This window comes from Hyla sarda, chromosome 4 (genome assembly GCF_029499605.1).
Source record: "Hyla sarda isolate aHylSar1 chromosome 4, aHylSar1.hap1, whole genome shotgun sequence".
Classification (NCBI taxonomy): Eukaryota; Metazoa; Chordata; class Amphibia; order Anura; family Hylidae; genus Hyla; species Hyla sarda.
Window position 1 is genome coordinate 298,220,195 of NC_079192.1, and position 17,641 is coordinate 298,237,835.

Genomic DNA, 17,641 nt, shown 5'->3' on the forward strand with positions numbered 1-17,641 from the left:
TGCATGACAGTGCGCTCAGCCTATCACCGGCCGGCTCCTTGCATGACAGTGCGCTCAGCCTATCACCGGCCGGCTCCTTGCATGACAGTGCGCTCAGCCTATCACCGGCCAGCTCCTTACATGACAGTGCACTCAGCCTATCACCGGCCAGCTCCTTACATGACAGTGCACTCAGCCTATCACCGGCCGGCTCCTTGCATGACAGTGCGCTCAGCCTATCACCGGCCGGCTCCTTGCATGACAGTGCGCTCAGCCTATCACCGGCCGGCTCCTTGCATGACAGTGCGCTCAGCCTATCACCGGCCGGCTCCTTGCATGACAGTGCGCTCAGCCTATCACCGGCCGGCTCCTTACATGACAGTGCGCTCAGCTTATCACCGGCCGGCTCCTTACATGACAATGTGCTCAGGCTATCACCGGACAAGGCGGGACATCGCTGCGGCCGGTGATACACTGACGGCTCTGTGACATTCCGGACCCCAGGAAGCATGGGGATCACAGCGGAGAACGGTAAGGCCGATACCGGAGCAAAAGGGGAACGTAGGAAGGGGAGTCAAAGTTTATTTTGTTTATTTTTGCAGCCCGGGCACAGGAATTTGGAAAATTAATCAGTATAGATGTCCTTTAATCATTTCCAGCACCAGGGCACGCAACTCATTCATTTAAAGCACCAGCGGCTCACAGGGAGGACAGGGGGAGCAGCGTCCGCGGGTCACATTATCTCCCCGATGTGGGGACAGGCGTTGAGGCTGATCATTCATTCGAGGAGGGGGGGGGGGGGGGGGGTATACCGCCCAGCACTATGACAAACGTACTTTTCCATATGCACTGTGGCACTTTCATTGCCGGGATCTTTATATTGCAGTATACATGTTTAGTAGTTTTTATACATTACCTTATCTGGCATCCTGGGAGGAAAATTTTCCTTTCTCTGCCCAGCTGACTCCACCTTTTACCTGTGGGTATTTTTTTGCTGTGTTCTGTTCTTTTTTTATGTGTTTTTATTTGCATTTGTGCCTTTGTTTGACCTCAAAGATTATGTCCGTTTCACATCTATTTAGTCTACCATTTCTTCTGTAGGATATATATGGCTTATGAATATGTACAAGTCTGACCCCCTGAATGGCTAAGGGTCCATTCACACTGAAGAAATTCACCAGTGAAACTTTCCACACTGAACTTCTCTGTGGATCCGCTGTCTCCTGCATGGAGCTGAAATGATCCGGAATCTGTGCTTATGCCTGCAACAATTTGCTGTGGACATAAGTACTGTCCCATTGACAAATTAATTGGAGATTAAACATACACGTTCAATATTCTGCCAGAATCCAAATTCTTATGAGAAGGTCCGTCACAGAACTTCCAACATGTGAACTGAGCACTACAAACCCACTGAAATTAATGGGCGTGCAATGCAAGTCAGATTCTTTGCAGTGTGAATGGGCCCTAAGACTCAGTGAGAAGACACGGCTTAGAAAAGCAACATTACCACCATTCCTTTCAATTCAAGTGGGAACAGAAGTTGAATAAACAGAAAAATAAATTTTAAGTGAGGGACACAACATTAGTTCTTGTATCGGAGAACCCCTTTAAAAGCATTGTGCTGCTTTAACCTCTTCAAAGTTCACAAGGTAAAAAACCATAAAGAGAATTTTATCCATATCCTGATAAAATATATAACCTGACCAACCTTTCTACCACCACATTAATAAGCAAAAGAAGAATAATCCTGGGGAAAAACAAAACAAAACAAAACAATTTTTAGCAAGTGAGAAATATGCACAAGACTACACTCCAGCATGTTCGGGCTGTAAAATAAATTACACCATAGTAACTTCACCCAGCCCAGAGTTCTGCTCCATCCCGATGTCGCTGGTTACGTACCCATCTTTCCTGATGACGTTCTGAACCCACTAAAGTCTCAGTGATTGTCCCGAGTGAATTCAGATTCAGGGTAAGTATACAGAATCGGCAGCATGGAGTACTGGATCAAGCATGGCAAACAAGTTTGTTATTTCACACCAATAGCAGGCATGGCGTTTGTTTTTTTATTTATTAATAACACTCAATGGGTTAACTGCTCACAGGATAGGTAATAAGAGCCTTATCAACGGAAGTCTGACCACTGGGACCCCCCATCATTAAAAAGAACAGGAGTCCCCCCGATGGAGCAGAGATAGAGGTGTACTGAATTTGGCTGTGTTCAGCAGTACCACATGTTTAAATCACCACGGTGGTTAAAAACTTTTTTTCCCCCCCCCCCCCCCCCCCCAGCAGTAACATGTGACTGATAAACACCTAGGCTACCCCTTTGCTTACCAGGCAGCTTTATTTCCAAGATAAGACTGTGTTCCAGTCCTACGGCACACTAGTGCTGGGCGGTAAACTGGTATGAACCGGATACCGTTTTTTTTCTCCCACGGTATGGATTTTTGCCCATACCGCTATACCGGTCGGGCCCCTCCCCCACCCTCCGGATGAATTGTAGAGCAGAGCGCGGCGTCCTCACTTGTCCCGGTGTGCTTCTCTGGCCCGATTCCGAGGGAGGAATCGGGCCACAGAAGCTAATCCATTTACTGTCGTTCCCCCCCCCCCCTGCTGCGCCTGTCAGCCAGTGTCCCCACCGCTAGCGGGATCCATGTGCCCACTAGCGGTGTCACAAGAATGCCTCCCGCGAGCGCTACCATCACCGCTAGGGGGGTCCCTGTGCCCACAAGCGGTGTCACAAGAATGACAAGGGTACGGGAACAGATTTAAAAGCCTTGCGCACGCCTAACGTAGTACTGCGCAGGCGCAGCACTACGCAAGTAGCGTAGGGCTAACGTAGGTAGCGATAGGAGCCTAGCGTTAGCCCTACGCTATCTGCGCGCGAGGCTTTTAAATCTGTTTCCGCACCCTGAGAGCTGACAGGGACGGGGAACAGAGCCGCGCTCTGCATTCTTGTGACACCGCTAGTGGGCACAGGGACCCCGCTAGCGGTGATGGTAGCGATCGCAGGGGGGCACATTTGACACCGCTAGTGGGCACAGGGACCCCGCTCGCGGTGTGGGGCGGTGGCTGGGGTTGACAGGCGGTAATAACGTGATACCGCGATAATAAAAAAATACCTTGATATTAATTTTAGGCCATAGCGCCCAGCACTATGGCTCACCCACTAGCACTGTAAGCAGACAATTCTCACTGCTACTGTGGACTAAAAGTCACTTTTTCTATGAATCTCTGATATTTACAGCTCCGGGATAAGAATAGCATCATATCATGGAAATAAAGGCGCCCAGTAAGAAGAGGGGAAGCATGGCTGTTTACAAGTCACATGTTACTGCTGGGAGTTAAAAAATTATAAATTCAAAATAGTGGCACTTGGGACACCTATTCTTGTGACCGATGGGTTCTGGTGGCTAGAATCCTCACAAATACATACATGATAGTACATTATGGGCCCATTGCAGTTGATGGCCATGAGGACTATGGGTAAATTCACACATGGCTGTTTGTTGCAAAATATTTACATACACATGGTTTTCTGTTAAAACTTATATATATATAATTTTGCATCTACATAATGGCCACAAGTCCTGTCCGACTGCAAGTGATAACCTGAACTTACAGATGCTAGTTCAGGTTATCAGACCCGCGGTCAGGCCAGGACTTGCGACTGTGATACAGATATAACAAGGCATCAGTCTTATCACTCAGAAGACGCCTTGAATCTGACTTCTGTGTGGGTTGGGGGTGACACTAGTGAGGAGTTAGTGCGTAGGGGGGGGGGGGGGGAGACATTAGGAACTGCCCTTACACAATCCCAATTAAACATCTATTACGAAAAACGAGCTGTAATAAGGGGCAACCAAAATACAATAGAAAGAAGCTCAGGCAGTGCCCATACACACCGAGAGCCAAAAGACAAAAACAGTCAGCTATGTGGAGAACAAGAGAAACATACTGTATGTGTAAGGCCGGGTTCACACCACATTTTTGCAATACAGTTCCCGTATACGCTTTCAATTTGAAACCGTATGCATTGACTCTCCATTGAAAACCATATGCCAAAACGATGCATCCGGTAGTGTACGTTTTGCATCGTGCACGGTTTTGACCTTTTTTCTCCCGTACCCAAAACCAAAGCCTACCACGGTTATTGGTCAAGGTGAAAAAACATATTGAAACATATACAGTTCTTTTAATATGCGAGTCAATGTACGTACGGCTCCATATGGTTTGCACCATACGGTTTTTGACTGCACATGCGCAGTACACACCGAAAGTTTTTTTTCTTTGAATTTCAATCAAACAAGTGAAACTTTATTCATAATGGAGTCAAAAACACTTTTTTCCCCTCATCTTAAAAACTGATGCAACCGGACATCATTTTTCAAACCGTATACGGGTTAAAATTTGTACACACGTTTTGATGCAGTTTAGTCCAGTTTTGAGGAATCAGTTTTTCATCCAAAACATGATACGGGAACTGTATTGCAAAAACGTGGTGTGAACCCTGCCTAACACTGCTACATGGACATCATATTTGTCATGTCTTTTCATTGACAATATTCTGTTGACCTGTTTCGGCTGGTGTTGCGATTTTAATATTTACATGTTGGAAACAACCACAACACTATTGTCCTGTGAAGAAATTAATGAATATTGTATTGTGGTCATAAGGTTAGCATAGGACCCCCCCCCATTTGTACTTCATTCAGTGAAAACAGTGTCAGGGGGTTCGGGTCATTCACCAGCACAAGCAGCCTGAGCTACAAAAACACAATAACATAAGGTCATGTGCACAAAGTATTTTGGAGCTCATTTAGGTCAATATTTTTAGCCAAAACCAGGAGTGGGCCAAGAACACAGAAGAAGAGGTACAGATATTTCCATTACACTAAAAGGCATACACTGAGGAATAGCGGGGTGGCACCACCATATAGGTACAGATTACAGCCCAATAGTTGGTAAAGATTACCACGTGAGCGGGGGAGAGGCAGGAAAAACAATAGGGGCGCACATCAAATACAGGAAAAAAAACAAACCTTTCCATAAATAGAACAAAAAATAGAAACTTTGATGGCACTCACCTATAGAAACATACCGTATCCTTTATTTCTTCATATTAAAAGATGCTGGATAAGAACAAAAACCGCAGCAGCCGTGGCTGTTCTTATCCAGCTGTGAGCCAGCATCTTTTAATATGGAGAAATAAAGGATATGTTTTTTAAAGGTGAGTGCCATCAAAGTTTCTATTTTATATTCATTACAGTGTCCTCTGTCATTCCACTCCTGGTGTTGGTAAAAATACTGACCGAGATAAGGACCATTATACTGTGTGAACATAGTCTAAGACTATAGCGAGGGCAAAGAGCACTAACTTGTGATTGGCTAAATCTACAAAATTGCTCTTCTGTCCTAAAGGGAACCATCACACTGAACATGCTGTTAAGGCAATAGGTATCCTTTAAGGGCAACTCTGTTTTGGAAAAACTCTAATACAATACTTCTTGCTTAAGGGTGCGTACACACGCTATTACTAGCAGCAGGTTTTACGCTGAGGGAAACCGGCTGCGAGTTACGCTACCATTGATTTGAATGGGTCCACAGACAGTCCACAATAGTGTCAGATTTGCGGACTGTCCACGGACCCATTTAAATCAATGGTAACGTAACTCGCAGCCGGTTTCCGGCAGCGGGAAACTCGCTACTAGCGTGTGAACACACCCTTAAAGTGCATGTCCCATCACCATCCTTTTACATACATTCATAGAAATGTTCTGGGCACATCAAGCTCTTTTCTAAACATTGTAGATACAGTGCATTATGTATGCCCATTTTCCTACCGTATCTGGTTTTTGAACCGGACCAAAAACTGTGGTCTGCTCCACTTCTCAGTCCTGTTTAAAAACTGGATACGGTGGAAGAGCGAGCCAACCAAAGTACATAGCTGACTGATGTCACCTCATTTAAATTAATAGGGGACAGCAGAGACGACAGGAGGCAGTTTTGAAATTCCCCTGCCGGATCCGGCTGACCAATGTCCCAAACGTGGTGCGAATGCAGCCTTATTGTATCACAGCCCAGAACTGCATTGATAATTCTGAAGGCCTCTGAGCAGAGCTCTCCCAGCATTGTCTGTGGTCTTAAAGGGGTTTAACAGGATTAGAAAAAGGCTGCTTCTTTTTTCGCGACAACAGCACCCCATCTGTCCACTGGTTGTGTGTAGTACTGCAGTTCAGTCTCATTTACTTCACTGGAGCGGAGCTGCAATATCAAACACCACCTGGGGACAGGAGTGGTGCTGTTTTTGTAAAAAAAAAAAAAAGAAGCAGCATTTTTTTTTAATCCTGAACAAGCCGTATAATATATGTACAGAAATTCCTATGGCAAAAAAAAATAAAATATAGTGCTCCAATAGACGATATCGCAACTCCTCTACATTATAGGAGTGAAGTTCGGCTATGACTGAGCTTGTGGAATGTTTCCAATCTAACATATAGAAGTATTAATGCTCTTCTGGGTTCATACAGCTCAGGACAGCCAAACAGTTATGTAATGCTGAATAAAGTTACTCTTTTTTTATGCAGATTTTCATTTCCTGCATAAGTCAAGTTCTTTTTACTCCCGTTCGCAGGATGTACGTCATGTGTACTTCCCCCATATTTAGAGGTGCACGCTCTTCATAAACAGCTACCGTAAGTAGCTTAGATGTAGACAAGGCAAGGTTTCCAGTTTTTATCAAATTTTTTTTTTTGGGGGGGGGGGGGGTGCAGTGAAAAATATATCACACTGCAGCCAGGTTTTAGCTGAAAATCAACCTGGATTTATGACCCCCTCCCTATTTCTCTTTACTAAAAATCCTTGAGTCACATGACTTGTCATGATAAAAGGGCAGGGGAAAAAAAATGCTACAAAAAATGCATCAAGGGAGCGCAGAATGACAGGGAAGTTTTTGTTGAGTTTTTTTTTTCCCCAGGACAAAACAACTAGACTTAGCCTAAATAATTCATAATATATATATAGCGGGCGCTTTAAATCAATGAACTGCAGCGGCTTTTGCGGTGCCAGAGACCGCCGCCGCCACCCGCTTCTCTCTGCCTGTCCTGGGGTCCTCCTGAGTCCTACCACCGCCCCGGTCAGAGACCGACGCCGCCGCTGCCTCCCCATTCCCGGTTTTATAATTACCTGTTCCCAGGGCCCGCGCTACTTCTGGCTCGGGCGGCGTCCTCCTGAGCGGTCACTGTGCGCACTGACGGTGACATCGCGTTGAGGACGTCACTCTTCATAGCGCAGCGCACAGCGTAACACAGGACGCCGCAGGAGCCAGAAGTAGCGCGGACCCCGGGAACAGGTAATTATAAAACCGGGGATGGAGGAGGCAATGGGGCAGCAGCGGCCTCTGGCCGGGGCAGTGCATTATCGGCAAGGTAATTACCGATAACGTCCAAAATCGTGACTATCGGCCGATATTTGTGTGTGTATATAAAAGGGGTAAATATTCTCCTTAGGTCCTTAGGGAGGAGCACCGCTTCCCGGAACAGCTGTCTGCAGATGGGTCCTCTTCACTTCTGGGGAGAATTCTGGCTTGGCATAAATCCCAATCAGCTTTTGAGACTTTGTAACTGGAGCCAGAGCTGATCTTAGGGCACACTACCTGAGAAGGTGGTGTGATGAGCTACTTTGCATACACACACACACACACACTATATATATATATATATATATATATATATATATATATACATACATACACATACATATACATATACATACATATACATATACACACACACACACACACAAAAACAGTGGAAAGAGCAGAGAATACTACATTCTCCTTTCCAGCAGATCACAGGACTACTGTATAATAGTCTATAGCGGTGGTCTCTAGACAGTGGACCTCCAGATGTTGCAAAACTACAATTCGCAGAGAATCAACTTTCTTCTGCTGTTCTACTTCATTTTTGAGTGGGCTTCAAAAGTGATCCTGTTAATGCTTACTACTTGAAGGAGTCTCCGCAATTCTTATTTATTTTTTTTAAACTTAAACAGTAATGCAACAAACCCTGGTAACACCATTTATCTTTTAAAGGGGGGGTTCCCGGATTTAAATAAAAACATAACCAAATGCTAAGAAAGCAAAATAAACTAGCCCATACTTCCCTAACCTGATCCCTCTGTTTACTCCACCTGATGACATGCTCTCCCTGCTCTGCCAATGACATTCAGTGATTGGTCACAGTATATTCGGATCATCCTCAGCAGAGCAGGGAGAACACGTCATCGGGGGGGCATAAACAGAGGAACAGACCACTGTTTTAAATTAAACCAGAGAACTCCCTTAAATGAAGTCTTAAAGCAGCCCTGTAATCAAACTGGGGCCAGAAAGTTTAGATTTGTAAATTACTTCTATTTAAAAATCTTAATCCTTCCAGTACTTATCAACTGCTGTAAACTACAGAGGACGTTGTGTAGTTCTTTTCAGTTTGACCACAGTGCTCTCTGCTGACACCTCTGTCCATGTCAGGAACTGTCCAAAAGGAGGAGCAAATCCCCAAACCTCTCCTGCTCTGGACAGTTCCAGACATGGACAGAGGTGTCAGCAAAGAGCAATGTGGTCAGACTGGAAAGAACTACACAACTTCCTCTGAAGCCATAGAGCAGTTTATAAGTACTGGAAGGATTAAGATTTTTAAATAGACGTAATTTACAAATCTGTATAAAACTTTCTGGCACCAATGGATCTGAAAACATCGGTTTTCACTACATGAAGCGCCCTTACACGGGTGAAAAGGAGGTAAGAAAAAAAAATTACCAATCACTAAACATACCGCCCTAGCATCACATGTGGTGGACGGCACACACTGTCATAAAACAGCAAGAAAAGCACAAAAGTACAAACGCTAGGCCACATTCACATGGCACTATTTTGCATCAGTATTTTGCAAGCCAAAACCGGGAGCGTGTCCGGAGCAGAAGAGCTTCCGATCTTTCCATTATCATTTCTTTATGATATTTTCCTACCCCTGGTTTTGGCTGATGCTAAATACTGTTCAGACTACATTCATGTGAAAGAAGACTGGACCTCTAAAGATTGGGGGGGGGGAATTTAAAATAAAAATAAAATTAGGCCTTATTCACTTACTGCAGATGTGTTCAGACTTTTGCACCTATGTTTTTTGTTTTTTTATTAAAGCCCAAACTAGGAGGGCATCTTAAAGAAACGTAGATGGGATCCCATTGTACTTATAATTTGGGGGCGTTCTGCATGGATGCAAAATACTAACCATATCTGCAAAACATGAACAAGGCCATAGGGCAGTAACCTCCGAACTGAGGCCCTCCAGATGCTGCAAAACTATAACTCCTAGCATGCCCGGACAGCCGTTGGCTGTCCGGGCATGCTGGGAGTTGTAGTTTTGCAACATCTGAAGGGCCACAGTGTGAAGACCACTGCCGGAAGAGGGGCACCTGCAATACAATACTTTTTTCCAAGCGTCTTTGCAAACCCATGCCAGCTTTAGTGCCATTGTAAAAGTAGGGCAAGTATTACATCTGTGCGCCATTCACAAAAAGCAACCTAAAAACGTCGGAATTCCGAACACCAGGCCAGCGAACTTGGAGGGGGGGAGGTCACATTCCTCCGACAGACTCCTAGGTAGTATCACAGTATCACCACCTCCCTGATTGGAACCGGGAAATAAAAGAACAACAAAGGCAACACATACAAACTCGAAACGCAAGACCTTACCAGACTTATACTGAAAGATTTGCATTTCAGGTCCTCCAGACTTTGTTTTTGTAATTGTTCGGTTATCATGGAGATCATGATGCTTAGGGTCAGGCTTCTCACTTGTCTTCTCAGTAACAAGTATAGGACATGATGGCCACCTGAGTGCCAGTCTTCACTGGGCCCAACAACTACAGGATCAGTAAGACCCCATCATTCCATCCTGCATCAAACAAACATACGGTCATTACAGGACAGTGCAATAACAACAACAAGGTATATATAGTGATGGGACAGATGGATACCCCAGGGTGAGGTGGTCCTCAGGCCTACTGACCAAAACAACCCATCATCACAGGTCCTGGTAAGGCCTGCACCTAGGGGCTCCCTCCACTACACTGACATCTCCAGCAGCTGATTGGCCCTGTTCACACCATGCACTAGGTAAATAACGCAGGCACTTGACCTTATGTCAGTGGCGGGGATGGACATGCAGTGGGCCCTAATGGCTGGATGGAGCCCCGGGCAGACATCATGCACTCCGGAGGGTCTCCCCTCTGCAGCCGCCCGATCGCCAGGCTGATGTGGTGGGATCATGACATGGGAATGCAGGATCTGAAGGAGGATGGGGGTAGAGCATCTCTCACCACCTCCAAACCAATGCGGTGCCGGCCTGTCTGCCCAGTGCAGGAATAGGATGCTGTGCTGAGGGCAGCAATGACAGGCCCCCCAGTGACTGCAGCGCTTGCTCTGGAGCATGAAGAGTTAAAGGCTTGTTTATCTCCCTCCTTAGGAGATGGCCTGGCCGGCGCCTTTCCCGGGCCGCATCCTACATCGCTCGCATCGCCGCGGCCTCCATCAGCCCGCCTCCCCTTCACCTTGTCTCCGCCGCCCCCACCTGAGCTGCCGTTACCTGCCCCAACAACGACCCTCCCAACGACCCGGAGCAGCTCTGAGCCACCAGCGGCCCTGCAGCGCCCTTAAATACCGTCTGGACCGAACCACTTTTACGGGGAGAACGGCCGGCTCAAGGTGCCACAAAGCAAGGCACAAAAGGTGCGGAAACCTCAATACTATCTCCCGGCAGTGCTCGGGTTTACGGGCCGTCGACCCCGGTAGGCTCTGCGAAGCGCAAAGGTGATCCTGCGGTGGGCGAGACGAACCGTAGCCGCATCGGCGTCCCCCACAGACGAATCGGCTGCCCTGGTCCCCAGTGCGGAACAAACCATCTTACGGCATAGACGGGGCAAGCGGCTGGGCTGCTGTCAACCTGCACCGGGAACTGCTACCGCGGTCAGCAGGCGGGTGATGTCACCGGAGCTCAGCGCAGTGCCACCGCTGTGTGGAGCGTGTATCGCGGGCTGTGCGGCATGCTGGGATTGGCCGGTAACATCACAGGCCACGAACACACCCCCATCAGTCGTATGTGTTCCGTATAGGAGCGGGACGTGCCGGGAAGTGTAGTCTTCTGACAAGCGGCTGCTGTATTTGTCCCTGCATCCGAGTAACTTGTGGGTGTGATGATGCAGGCCTGGCCCTCCAGTATCCATGTTTTATGCCTATGGCATCATGGCTGTGGTACCACACTGCTGGGGATGCTGGCAGGCCTGAAACACTCAGATATTTCTATAAGAAGATAAGAAAACTGCTGGTTGTAAAATAAAATGCGGGAAAAAGCTCTGGTATCCTTTATTGTAATGGTCTCCAAGCAGGGTGCCTCCAGCTGTTGCAAAACTACAACTCCCAGCAGCAGGCTGTCCGGGCATGCTGGGAGTTGTAGTTTTGCAACAGCTGGAGGCACCCTGCTTGGGAAACACTGCTATATAAATAAAACATATATATAAAAAAAAACATAGCATACAAAATAAAAAATTAATAAACATTAGGCCGTGTTCACATGCTAAGGTTTTTCATAGCAATTATTTAATACAAAGCCAGGAATGGATCTCGAAAGACTCCTAGCTTCTCGAGGCAATTTGAGCCATGTCATCATAGGGTGCCAGTATGCTAGTAGTTCCTGTGCTCATTTCATACGGGTTGTAGTGTTTCCACGCTTTCATTCACTGCGCCATTACCATAGATTAACTCATAACTGGGCGATCATTATTTGCAAGCCTGCATTCCGTGCATTCTTACAACATATTACATATGTACACTGTGCATTTGCTGCATTTATACCGTTCATAGCGTTCATACCGTGCAGTCACTCATGGCGTTTACCTGCAGTCACTTATAGCGTCCACACCGTGCAGGCACTCATAGCGTTTCATACCGTGCAGTCACTCGCAGCGTTCATACCGTGCAGTCACTCATGGCGTTTACCTGCAGTCACTTATAGCGTCCACACCGTGCAGGCACTCATAGCGTTTCATACCGTGCAGTCACTCGCAGCGTTCATACCGTGCAGTCACTCATGGCGTTTACCTGCAGTCACTTATAGCGTCCACACCGTGCAGGCACTCTAGCGTTTCATACCGGGCAGTCACTCGTAGCGTTCATACCGTGCAGTCACTCATGGCGTTTACCTGCAGTCACTTATAGCGTCCACACCGTGCAGGCACTCATAGCGTTTCATACCGGGCAGTCACTCGTAGCGTTCATACCGTGCAGTCACTCATGGCGTTTACCTGCAGTCACTTATAGCGTCCACACCGTGCAGGCACTCATAGCGTTTCATACCGGGCAGTAACTCGTAGCGTTCATACCGTGCAGTCACTCATGGCGTTTACCTGCAGTCACTTATAGCGTCCACACCGTGCAGGCACTCATAGCGTTTCATACCGTGCAGTCACTTGTAGCGTTCATACCGTGCAGTCACTCATGGCGTTTACCTGCAGTCACTTAAAGCGTCCACACCGTGCAGGCACTCAAAGCGTTTCATACCGTGCAGTCACTCGTAGCGTTCATACCGTGCAGTCACTCGTAGCGTTCATACCGCGCAGTCACTCATGGCGTTTACCTGCAGTCACTTAAAGCGTTTCATACTGGGCAGTCACTCGTAGCGTTCATACCGTGCAGTCACTCATAGCGTTTCATACCGTGCAGTCACTCATAGCGTTCATGCAGTCGTTCATAATGTTCATACCGTACAGTCACACAAAAAAAAATGCATATATATAGTACATACATGCGTTGTAGCATCATATACAGAAGGTGCAGTTACAGTGTTGTATACAGTACACAAGGTCATAGTAGCATGCAGAAGGTTACAGGGTTAGGCACAGCACATACGCTCGTGGCGTACTTGCAGTGGGTACGTTGTAGTATCGTATACAGTACATACGCTCACAGTGTTATATTGCAGTGGGTAGTTAGTGTTGTATACAGTCCATGCGCTCATAGGGTTGTTGCAGTGGGTATAGTTAGTTTGTACACCAGTATATATGCTTATAGTGTTATTTGTAGGGGTTACACTCATAGGTGCTGCATACAGTAAATATGCTCATAGTATCACATGCAGTAGGTACAGTTAGGGTAGTTTGCAGTACATATGCGCAGTGTCATATGCAGTGGGTACAGTAACACTGGCATGGTATACAGTGCATACGCTCATAGTGTTATAGGCGGTAGGCACAGTTAGGTGGCATACAGTGCTTAGGCTCAGTGGCATATGCAGCAGGTACAGTTAGTGTTTTGTTACAGCACGTATACTCATAGTGTCATATGCAGAACCCACAGTTAGTGTTGCATACAGTACATGCGCCCATAGTGTCTCATGCAGCAGGTACAGTTACTGTTGTGTACAGTTCACACGCTCGTTGTGTCACACGCAATGTGTACAGACATAGGGTCATGCACTCAGACCTTGAGCACTGTTCGTGTGCTTGTCGTGGTCACATTGCGCTTGCGCGTGCCGTCCTTTCCATACATACGCAGGTCGCTGTCCAGAATATATGCTCATAACTAGGGGTGTGAATCGCCAAGAATTTGGCGATTCGAATCGCGATACCAGTGTGGCGATTCGATATATCCTGATATATCGCGATACCGTCTAGGTGACGATACATCGCGATATATCCCGATTCTGTTTAAAAAACAATGTCTTTTACGCTTTTATTAAAACTTTTATTTTTTTTTGTACACTTTATTAGTCTTTTAGGAATCATTAGATTCCTCAGACAGATGAATAGAGTTCTATTGAACTCCATTTATCTGCGATCCATTGATAGAGCCTGGTCCAGCCAGGCTCTATCAATGACAGAGCCACGGAGAGCATACACATGTCCCTTTAGACGCCGCTGTCAGCTTTGACAGCGGCGATCTAAAGGGTTAATAGCTAGCCGCGGCTATCGCCGCATGCTGGCTATTAGCGGCGGCCCCCGGCTACTGAGAATAGCCGGGGGCTGCAGAGTATGGAGCGGGCACGAGTCGGGAGCCCGCTCCATACAGACTGCTGAGCGCCGCATGCTGGATACTAGCGGCGGTCATGCATCAGCGGCCCCCGGATACTGAAATCAGCCGGGGGCCGCAGAGTATGGAGCGGGCACGAGTCGGAGCCCGCTCCATACATCCAGAGCGCCGCCGCCGTGTCAGATCCGGCTGACAAAATGTGGAACTTGTATCTCCTGATGCCCGGGACATGCTTTCTGTGCATCAGGAGATACAAATTCCACATCACTAAAGCGATTTTTCACTTGCCGATACTGAATCGATTCAAAATATTTTTTAATCGATTCAGTATCGGCAAGTGAAAAATCGCGATAATCGCGGGAATCGATTTTTTCTTACATCCCTACTCATAACTGTTGTTGTATCTAGCTTCATACTGTCTTACCATACACATAGCTCGCACTGTTCATACGATAATTGTGTTATATGCAATGTGTACAGACCGTGTTAAACACTCAGGCCTTGAGCACTGTTCGTGTGCTTGTCGTAGTTATATTGCACTCACACGTGCCGTCCTTTCACACATACGCGGGTCGCTATCCAGAACATATGCTCATAACGGTTGTCGTATCTAGCTTCGTACTGTCTTACCTTACACATAGCTCGCACTGGTCATACGCTCATTGTGTTATATGCAATGTGTACAGACAGTGTTAAACACTCAGGCCTTGAGCACTGTTCGTGTGCTTGTCGTGGTCATATTGCACTCACACGTGCCGTCCTTTCATACATACACGGGTCGCTATCCAGAAACATATGCTCATAACGGTTGTCGTATCTAGCTTCATACTGTCTTACCTTACACATAGATCGCACTGGTCATACGCTCATGGATGCATACGGAGTATACTACACATACGTTCGTAGCTTTCATACTGTACAGATGGTCATAGCTTGTACTCTACAATCACAAATAGTGACACCGCACATACCTCTGTGCCATTATACTTCGCATACGTTTAAACTTGCACTGAATATATGGTGGTAGCAGTCCACGGTGCGTACGTTTGTAGTTCATGGTCAGCATTAACCCCTTAAGGACCAAGGACGTACCGGTACGTCCTTGGTCCTGCTCTTCTGATATAACGCGGGGTTACACAGTAACCCCGGGTCATAACACGGCGGGCCCGGCGTCATAGTGAAGCCGGGACCCGCCTCTAATAGCACGCAGCGCAGATCGCGGCACCGCGCGCTATTAACCCTTTAGCCGCGCGCTCAGAGCTGAGCCGCGCGGCTAAAAGTGAAAGTGAAAGTTCCCGGCTAGCTCAGTCGGGCTCTTCGGGATAGCCGCGGCTAATCGCGGCATCCCGAACAGCTGACAGGACAGCGGGAGGGCCCCTTCCTGCCTCCTCGCTGTCCGATCGCCGAATGACTGCTCAGTGCCTGAGATCCAGGCATGAGCAGTCATGCGGCAGAATCGTTGATCACTGGTTTCTTATGAGAAACCAGTGATCAACATAGAAGATCAGTGTGTGCAGTGTTATAGGTCCCTATGGGACCTATAACACTGCAAAAAAAAAGTGTAAAAAAAAAGTGAATAAACATCATTTAACTCCTCCCCTATTAAAAGTTTGAATCACCCCCCTTTTCCAATTAAAAAAAAAAACACAGTGTAAATAAAAATAAACATATATGGTATCACCACATGCGGAAATGTCCGAATTATAAAAATATATCATTAATTAAACCGCTCGGTCAATGGCGTGCGCGCAAAAAAATTCCAAAGTCCAAAATAGTGCATTTTTGGTCACTTTTTATATCATTTAAAAATGAATAAAAAGCGATCAATAAGTCCTATCAATGCAAAAATGGTACCGTTAAAAACTTCAGATCACGGCGCAAAAAATGAGCCCTCATACCGCCCCATACACGGAAAAATAAAAAAGTTATAGGGGTCAGAATATGACAATTCTAAACGTATTAATTTTCCTGCATGTAGTTATGATTTTTTCCAGAAGTCCGACAAAATCAAACCTATATAAGTAGGGTATCATTTTAATCATATGGACCTACAGAATAAATATCAGGTGTAATTTTTACCGAAAAATTTACTACGTAGAAACGGAAGACCCCAAAAGTTGCAAAACCGGGTTTTTTTTCAATTTTGTCGCACATGATTTTTTTTCCCGTTTCACTGTAGATTTTTGGGCAAAATGACTGACGTCATTACAAAGTAGAATTGGTGGCGCAAAAAATAAGCCATCATATGGATTTTTAGGTGCAAAATTGAAAGAGTTATGATTTTTTAAAGGCAAGGAGCAAAAAACAAAAATGCAAAAACGGAAAAAACCCCGGTCCTTAAGGGGTTAATCTGTTTAGTCTAGTGATATCAACATCACGCGTACGTACTTCACGTCCACAGGCTTACTCAGGATCTGTCACGCCCACAGGTACAAGGTTTGAGTTAGATTGTCTTGTTACGGGCACGATGATTACGCAAAGTCCTGCCACATCTATAGGTACGAAGGACCTATCTAATCTACAGGTACGATAGGCACGCAGAGACCAATCATGTCTTCAGACACAATGCTTCTGTTGATACCTGTCACGTGTTCATGTACGACAGTCTATAGGCACAATTGTTACACGAGTTCTGTCAAATCTACAGGAATGTGCATGACAAGGAGACCCATCATTCGCTGCAGGTCGTCACTCCTCAGATCTTATTTATGACGAAATGTTGGGCAGGTGAGGGTATGGCTCACTGTTCAGTTGAGTCAACTTTTCAGGTAGGTGGCTTATCGAGGCTTAATTGATATAGGCGTCATGCCAATGTAAGGTCATTGTCACCAAAGGTCGGTTATTGCGTCAGGTTGCGTATCACTTGACTAACAGTGGAAACTTTGCCACTTATTAGCAGGGACTGGAGTATGTTATGCCTGGTATGTTTATCGGTTCCATCTTGCTGCATTTGTCACAGTAAGTACGTCAATAGGTTTGAATCAGCCGGTATATAGTCAGGTCCTGTTCCAGCGTCATGCCGTCTGTAGTAGGCGGCTCTACTGTTACTTGTCAGGGTCAGGTACTGCCAATGTGGTCGCGAACCGGCAGGCTCAACTCTCTCTTGGTTGCTCGAAGTTAGGGGTAGATAGATATGACTAGTGGTGGTGTGGGTTATCTTGATCAGGAGCAATGTTATCGATCTTATGTCTGAGTTTTTTTGTCCTCTTCAGGCGTGCCCTCATACGCGGTTATGGGCACAATTCAACCGCTGAGTTAGTCATTCTCATTGGTATAGGTTTAGGTCTGTCTGTAAGGTGCAATCTCAGCTATGGAAGAATTCTAACCTCTTGGTAAGTCAATATGTGTTCATGTATAAATCGGTAGTCAACTCTTGCAACCACTTGCACGAATGAAAGCCCTGAGCACAAACTGTTTTCTAAAGAAAACCATATGGCAAAAACCGTATGGAACGGGTAAAGGTGCAAGCACACTACGTTTCTTAAGATACGGGACCGTATACGGCTGGGGAGAGGGGTGCGGAGAGTCGGGGGCGGGGCAAAAGCACGCTGCCATATGTGGTCCCGTATCTAATGT

The 17,641-nt window shown here is 46.4% G+C and overlaps 1 protein-coding gene across 6 annotated transcripts in view; it reads right to left on the reverse strand.

The window, feature by feature from the left end:
* The window catches only part of FAM53C (family with sequence similarity 53 member C), a 29,205-nt gene extending 17,825 nt beyond the window's left edge, over window positions 1–11,380 (reverse strand). The window contains exons 1-2 of one of the 6 annotated variants that reach the window (XM_056574653.1): window positions 10,950–11,380; window positions 9,737–9,938 (exon numbers count right to left, since the gene is read on the reverse strand). In XM_056574653.1, the coding sequence (XP_056430628.1) occupies window positions 9,737–9,814 (78 nt within the window). In that variant the 5' untranslated portion in view covers window positions 9,815–9,938; window positions 10,950–11,380. The other 5 variants (XM_056574659.1, XM_056574658.1, XM_056574656.1 and 2 more) reach the window with 5 other exon arrangements.
* Window positions 11,381–17,641: the final 6,261 nt, after the last annotated feature.